The sequence below is a fragment of the Monoraphidium neglectum genome (genome assembly GCF_000611645.1).
Source record: "Monoraphidium neglectum strain SAG 48.87 unplaced genomic scaffold scaffold02993, whole genome shotgun sequence".
Lineage (NCBI taxonomy): Eukaryota > Viridiplantae > Chlorophyta > Chlorophyceae > Sphaeropleales > Selenastraceae > Monoraphidium > Monoraphidium neglectum.
Window position 1 is genome coordinate 1 of NW_014010635.1, and position 7,533 is coordinate 7,533.

Sequence of the window (7,533 nt, forward strand, 5' to 3'; positions counted from 1 at the left end):
GGCGTAAGCAGTGGCGCCAGCGTTTTCGCCCGCCTGCAGCGACACACCGCCATTTGCGTAATGGTCGTGATGCATTGATTTTTTGTGCCTTGTCCGGGAAGGAGCAGCAAGTCGGTGTATCAGGCGCGTGCACCGCAGCAACCTCAATGACAGAGAGGCGTAGATTGGAAGGCGCGATGGATATTGAGTGGGGTCCGCCTGCAGGGTCTTCGCAGTTTCCTATTTGGTTGGTTCAGGTAGCTAAACAGCAATCAATCCCCTCGTGCAAGGTGTGTAAAGCCGTTTGACTCATCATGACTTCCCCAGGGTCTGCTCAAGGCTGGGGGACGGGAGGGGGGTGGGGACCCAATCCATGCATCAAGCAGCCGGAGGATTTTTACGCCTGCTGCGAGCAGGCAGGGATAGTACACGCCTCCGCGCGATAGGTAGTACTACATAAACCGTACTTGAAGTTATTCTTTCATCGAAATGCTTTCATATCGCTAATGCAAGGTCCAGATCGGTAGTAGATGTGCTTTGCTGCCTGCCAGGCGTTTGCATAGCATTTGAAGGAATTTAAATCAATCATGCAGCTATGTAAGAGCCTGGGCACGAGGCCAGGGAGCAGCGCAGCAAGCAGCAACTGGCGAGGGGACATCAGCATGCGTGCGGTGCATGCCCCCTGCTTCAGAGCGTTCGCCGCGTACAGCCCTTTAATCCGCTGGCGAAGGCTTCAAGCAACAGAGTCCCAGACAGGTGGGTTTGTAGGCTTGGCTCCAAGGGCTCGCGCCCTGCTCCGCCCGTTGCGCCAATTCTGCGCTTGACTGCAGGCCAGCCAACGAGTAGAGTGCACACAGCGCTTTGACCAGCTGATCTGGCACATGCGATCCACAGAGGCTCATAGCAGTCCTTCAGGTCTGGACCACAGCGCCGCGGCTCTGCAGCCACCACGCCGCAGACAACGAAAATTTCAGTGTTCCGCTCCGCCCAGCTCTGACGCGATTTGACCTGCTTGCAGCATCAGTATGCACTGCACCCCCAATCCCCTGGCAGGGGGTGACACGCTCACAAAGATTGAGACGATGCGGTCAGATCTGGATGATCTGGAGGCGGAGCTGCGGCGTGCCTCTGAGACAGGTGTGCGCCCTGCTGACTTGGCGGCGAAACGAGCGAGGGGACCCAGGACACCACTGGCGTGTGTATGGCCTCCAAGCTTGTGGCCCCTCCGCACAGGCCGCCATGCGGCGATGTGAGCAGAGCCCAGGCCACGCCCCCCTCTGTGCCGCCCGACTCTTGACCCCGCCACGTCGCCCCAATTTCCGCAGGCGAGCTCTGCGCGCGCCGCAGCCGGCGCCTGCGCGAGCGCAGCCGCCAGCTGGCGGAGTACGCCCTCGAGCACGTGGCGCAGGGCGACGAGGCGGCGGCGCGGTCCGCGCTGCAGATCAAGGCGTCCGTGCGGGAGGCGCTGGCGAGCGCGACCCGGAGGTGGGGGCACCCAGCTGCTCGATTTCAAAGTGTACTTTTGCAGCTCGATGTCGCTGGGTGGGGGCCGCCCGGGTCTGTGGGTTGGCTGCATGGGTTGCAGGCGGCCAGGTGAGCGCAGGGGTTTGTCTGCTGGTCGCGAGTTCGAGTAACCGACGGCAACCATTTGCTGTCCCGTGCAACTTCTGGCAGGGCGCTGGCGAACGCGGCACTAGCCTCAAAGCTGGAGGCCGTGATCGAGCAGAAGCAGGCGAGCTTTGCGCGTTGGGGCTCCGCAGGGGCAGAAGAAGCAACTGGGGTTTTCGAAATGCGGTCGTGCCAGGTGCGACGGCAACAGCGGGGCAGCACATGCGCAGCGTGTCAGTTTACTATTGGTCTGCTTGATCAACTCCCTGGACTAACTTTTTTGCATTGCGGTTCAGTCCAGCGTATTTGCACCTCATCCATCATGTTGTATCATTGCAGGTTGAGCTGCTTCAGTCAATTCGGGAGGCGCGCGCACAGCTGGAGCGGTGGCAGGGGGGTGGCATTGACCAGCAGCAGCAGCGCGAGCTTCGGCGCGCCACCAGCGGGGGGCGGCGGGAGCGGGGCGGCGGGGCAGAGGGCGGCGGGGGCGGCAGCAGCAGCAGCGGCAGGGGCCCGCTAGAAGATTTGTAACACTAGAATTGTTTCAGCTGGTTTGCATCCTCCCTCTCTGTAACCGAGGGATGGTTGAGGGGCAGGATAGCTGGTCCTTCATTTTTTACTTCAACAGCTTCCTGCTCTCACGTCAATGGGCAGGCAGCACAGGGGAGTGGGGAGGCAGCGAGCATCTGGTGCCATCCCAGCCGGGTTGTGGGGAGCAGTGTGCTGACTTTGGAAGACAGGTGTGTCATTTTGCTGCTCGACGTGCCTTCAGGCGCAGCCTTGTCACCGTTCTCCTTGCCTTGTGCTGGTGGGGGACTATGATGCGGATGGAGGCATCTTACCGAGGGCTGGCCGTCCCCACACCCGCCTGTTGGTTGTGTGCGCACACCAGGTGCTCACCCACCGGTTTGGGGTCGACACTAGTCATTAGGAGCATATGCAGCGGGCTGTGAAGCCGACCCTGGCATGCGGAGGTCCCCAGGCTGCGCTTCAGCCCACAGGCAGCTGCAGCCATGCCGAACATTAACCTAGGCAGCAGACACACAGGCGAGTGTGAGCAGGAGACTTCAAGACAAACCTGGCAGCGTACAAGTCAACCTTGGCAGCGTCGTCACAGCATGTGAGCAGGTTAACTGCTGGCTTTGCTGCGTGCTTGTCACTTTTGCGCACCAGGCAGCCCACAGCTTGCAGTTGCGCGCTGCCAACTCCTGCCCATTGCATGGCGCGTGTCAGCAACCTCCATAAAGTGCCGAAATGTGAGGCAGGTTTGTTACAACACACTGCAAGCACCTCAAGAACCACGACACGGTGCACTGTCAGCCGGGTACACATGTTGGGGCTCTCGGGGAAGTCCTGCTGAAAGGCAGGCAAAATCTGTGGGCAGCGGCGCAGTGGCCGCTCCGCCCGTGAAACACTCGACACTCATGCGTCGAGGCGGCCTGCGACCCCCGATTTGCTCTCAAAGACAGGGGCAAGCCACCCCGTGCACTGCCGGCCCCGCGCACCCCTGGGCATCCCAGCCACGTGCGCGCCTGCAGGCGCCTATGCGGCTTCAAGCAAAGAGTGGCAGCCGGGGCCGCCGCACCGCTCCGCCGCATGCCCCGCCGCCGCCACCTCCTCCTTCCCACCCACCGCTGCTGCTGCTGCTGCTCCCAGGCTCCCGCAGGGGTTGCCCGGGCTGGGGTGTGCGCGCTTAGGCGACGGTGAAAGAGTTGAGGGCGCCCTGGGCTTCCCTGTTGGCGCCCTTGATCCAGCGCTTGTCCCCGATCTGCAGCTTGCACACCCAGAGCTTGCCGGCGGACACGCTGGCGCTGATCAGGATGTGGCGGCCGCCCTCGTTGCCGTCAGCGGAGCGGGCCAGGATCTCGTACCTATAGAGGCGGGGGCGGGGGCGGAATCATGGAACGCCTTCCAGTCAACTGATGACGCTGCTCACAGCTCGTCGCTCAGGATCACCAATTCACAGCAGAGTGCCAACAGGCGCACGGCGGCTGTCGTTTGCAGCGCCCTGATGTTTGCATGCTTGTGGGCAACATGAAGGACCCAGCGAGGGGCACCTGCAGTGACCTCTTGACCTGCAGTGACCCCCGCCCCGCTCACCGGTAGTACTTCTTGCCCTTCTTGTCGGTGGCCTCACCCACGTCCAGCAGGCTAGCGGCCGCCACCCTGCCGGGGGCGAAGCCACCCTCAGACAGGGTCTCGCCGGAGAAGGCCTGCTTGCCCAGGAGGGGGGTCAGGGTCTGCAGGAACGCCTCGGGCTCGCCGTAGCCGCTGATGTCGCTCTTGTCGGAGTCTGCGGTCAGGACGACCACGTTGTTCACGGCATCGCCGTTGTCCTCGTACCTGCGGGTGCGGAGCACGGAGTACAGCAGGCGGGCGGCGCCAGCAGGGTCAGGGTGGGGGAGGGGGCTAGGCAGGCATGCTGTGCCGTGTTTTCTGTGCAGCAACCATTGCTCTGTCGCCGTGTAGCAGCGCAGCCCCACAGCTACATGCCAAACAAACACCCCGCAGGCTGCGAGGCGCCACAGCAATGCAGCTGCGCGGGGGCTGCTATGCACCCCATGCAGCCTGTGCGCATCCATGCCAAGGAAGCGCACCTGAGCACGGTGGTGCCGAACTTGGCAAAGTCCTGCTCCTTGCTGGGGTTCCACTTGCTGGGCAGCAGCAGAGCGAAGCCCTCACCAGCGTACGGGACGAAGCCTGTAAGGAAGTGGGGGCAGTGAGTACTCAGCTTGGCAGCGCACTGCTGCGCCATTGCTACTGTGCAGAGTCGGCTTACACATGGCCCTTGTCAACAGGGATGGGCGCCCCTGGATGGCTCCATCCGTGTCTCTGGCTGTGCGCCTAGACAACGCGATCACGTCGGCGACTACCAAGAGCAGCTCTCGAGCCCCAATCTCGCGACCATCTCGGAGCACGACGCGGTCAGTCCGATCTCGCTGCAAGGGCCTTCGCAGACCTCTCGGACTCACCAGTCTTGTTGGTGACCTTGCCGAACACGTTAGCGGAGTCACCGTACGCGGCCAGAGAGGGAGCCGCGCCGGAGGCCAGGGCCGCGACACCAGCGAGCATGCCCAGGGCAGCACGGCGGGGCTGCGCAGACGTAGAAGGGGGCAACACAAGATGCCGTAAGAAAGGACCCCGCAAAGGGACCGATGGATACGCACAGGCCCTGCTGTCCTGCGATCGCAGTGGTCCAGTGGCCCCTCGAGGCTCGTAGGCTACCCCATTGATCCCGCGCGTTGCCCACCATCTCGCCCTCGACGTTGGCCTTGCTGGCCTTGCACACCACCACGCGGGCCACGCTGCGGCGGGCGCCCACGGTCTTGCCCACGGCGATCTGCTGCTTGGCGAGGAGGGCCATGGTTGCTGCGGTGTGTGAAGACTTGACAGTAAGGCGCAACGAAGAGTGGTGGCGGAACGGGGGAGAGGGGCAAAAGAGCGACACGGCAGCAGAGAGCGAGGTTTTTGTGGTTTTGGCGTTTAGGCATCTGTTCGCCCGCTGGTGTGTAGTGAATGTGCCCCTTTGGCTATAATTCACTGATTTTAGGAGCATGCCGAGCGTCACACACCACCACTTGTAACGCGACACAGGACATGCACAGCAGGCTGGTTGACCCGCTGTCACAAGGGTTCCGCTCACTCCCGCCCCCTTTGCAACTGCCCACCTGGAAGCACACAGGTGCAAGCCACGCTGCAACGAGCCAAAGGATAATAAGGATGTGTACTGTTGGGCAGCTGGGCACACAGACTTGCCTGCTAAAGCCATGTGGAGGTCGCAGCATCAGTGTGCTTTTGAGTGGGCTCAGCACTGTGCATGGCTGTCTGGATGCATCATTAGGCACGTTGGAATACCCCTGGACAGAGCAGCAGCGCCCTTTCAGCACGTCAGGCTTACACCAACAAAGGCGCCGTCCGGCACTAGTAATAACCACCATAACCACCGCCATACCCGCCGCCGTAACCGCCATGGTACTGCTGTTGCTGCAAATGGTGGTATTGGTGGTGATGGTGGGGGTGCATCCCTGGCGGCGGCGGCGCAGGCCCCCCGTAGCCAACATGCCCCATGAACATGCCAGGCGGCGGCACAGGAGGGTAGTAACCTGCAGCCGCAGCGGCAGCTGCGGCAGCGGCAGCTGCTGCCTCTGCAGCGGGGTCAATAGAGTACGCGTGCTCCGGCCCAAGCTGGTGCTGCTGCGCGTTTGCCGCCGCCGCCGCCGCCCCTTGCGCCGCCGCGCCGCCCGCGCCCGCGCGCCGCCGCCGGCCGGGCGGCAGGGGGAACAGCCGCGCGTGGCGCCGCTCCGCCCGCTCGAGCGCCGCCGCGTCCCCGAGCGAGTCCGCCAACTCGACCGCCCTCAGGCTCAAGTCCTCGCGCTCGTCCTGCGACAGCGCCGCCGCGCCGCCGCCGCCGCCGTTGCTGCCCGCGCCGTTGCTGCCGGCGCCGTCGCCACCACCGTCGGCCCCCACCGCCAGGGCCCGCTGCACGAGCGCGTCCACGCGCGCCGCGCAGTCCGAGCCGCCGCCCAGGCCGCCGCCGGCCCCCTGCTGCTCTTGCTGCTGCGGAAGCTGCTGCGTGGCCTCGAAAAACAGGGCGCCCTGCCATAGCCAATGGCAGCCGGGCGCCGCCTCGAGGCAGTCGGAAATCACCGAGCGTGCGGTTGCCGCGTCGCCATAGGTGTTGCGCAGGAAATGCGCATATAGCAGGCCCAACGCCCCCAGCGGCCCGCCGCCCTTGCTGCCGCCGCTTGCCGGGGCGCCGCCCGCCGCCGCGCCGTCGCCGTCCTCGCCGCCGGCCCCGCTGCCTAGCCTGCTGCGTTCCTCCGCCATTGCCGTTTCGAACACCCCGCACGCCGCCGCGCGGTCGCCCTGGCGCCGCTCAAAGTTGGCCGCCGCGACAACGCCCTGTGCATGTCAACAGACGCGGATGCGCCGTGGCGCAGGCAACGCGTCTGTTGGCGTCGACTACACACGAACGTGTCTGGATGTTTGGCAGCGCCGATGCAATGCAGTATGGTCGTAACTCGCACTACCTTTTCAGCCACATCCACATGACACGACAGGCTCATGGGCGGGCAGCAGGCCGCCCGCCTCCCCAGGAGCACCCCACCGCACCTCCAACAGCCCAGGTGCCACCTCAGACAGCAGCTTCTGGTACGCCGCCCGCGCCCCCTCCGCGTCCCCGCGCCGCTCCAGGAACCGCGCCGCAAGGAGGTGCGCCTCCGGCTGCCGCTTGCACAGCACGAGCGCGCGCCGCAGCGCGGCGGCGGCTGCGTCCGCTCCCGTTCCCGAGCTGCCCTGCCCAGCGCCCTTGGCGCCGCCTTCTTCGCCGCCGCCGCCCTCGAGCCACCGCACATACCTCCCCCAATACTCTGGATACAATGCGCACGGCACCAGACACCGCTCGTAGATCGCAACTGCTGCCGCCGCCGCCGCCGCCGCTGCCGCTGCTCCGCCACCGCCGCCGCCCCCGCCGCCGGCCTCACGGGTTGCCGCGGCCGCCTCGGCCTCGGCCCAATCCAGGTACGCATGCCAGTTGAGCAGCTGCGCGGGGTCGAGCGCCTGCGGGTGGAAGTAAGGCCGCTTGATCGCGACCTCGAAGCGCCGCGTCGCCTCCAGCTGCGTCCGCGTCGCGCCCGCGGCCGCGGCGCACTGCGCCAGCCAGGCGTGCTTGACGGCGTCGTCCGACACAGCCGCGGCCGCCGGCGCCTGCGGGGCGGCGGCAGCGGCGGCGCCGCCACCGCTGGCGCCGCCAGCAGCCCCATCGGCCGCTGCTTCAGCCGAGGCCGCAGGGGCCGCGGCCGCCTGCTCCTCCGCCGCCGCCCCTCCCTCTCCAGCCGCCGCGGGCGCCGCCGCCGCCTCTGCTGCCTGTTCATCGCCAGCGCCAGCGCCAGCGCCAGCGCCATCGCCCGCACCTGCATCCTGCATTTCCACGTCCCCGCCCTCGCC

At 65.5% G+C, this 7,533-nt stretch overlaps 2 protein-coding genes across 2 annotated transcripts; one reads left to right on the plus strand and one right to left on the minus strand.

Moving 5' to 3' along the window:
• Positions 1 to 1,061: 1,061 nt before the first annotated feature.
• Positions 1,062 to 2,118, plus strand: MNEG_11970 (hypothetical protein; the record flags this gene model as incomplete). The annotated part of the gene is made up of 4 exons (XM_014039557.1): positions 1,062 to 1,116; positions 1,305 to 1,464; positions 1,654 to 1,783; positions 1,927 to 2,118. The coding sequence occupies 4 exons, from the start codon at positions 1,062 to 1,064 to the stop codon at positions 2,116 to 2,118; spliced, it is 537 nt and encodes a 178-aa protein (XP_013895011.1).
• A 1,162-nt stretch (positions 2,119 to 3,280) lies between these two features.
• MNEG_11971 (hypothetical protein) lies at positions 3,281 to 7,512 on the minus strand (the record flags this gene model as incomplete). Its single annotated transcript, XM_014039558.1, has 7 exons — positions 3,281 to 3,458; positions 3,688 to 3,930; positions 4,185 to 4,287; positions 4,560 to 4,680; positions 4,838 to 4,956; positions 5,691 to 6,489; positions 6,700 to 7,512. 7 exons carry the CDS (start codon positions 7,510 to 7,512, stop codon positions 3,281 to 3,283), a joined length of 2,376 nt encoding a protein of 791 aa, XP_013895012.1.
• Positions 7,513 to 7,533: the final 21 nt, after the last annotated feature.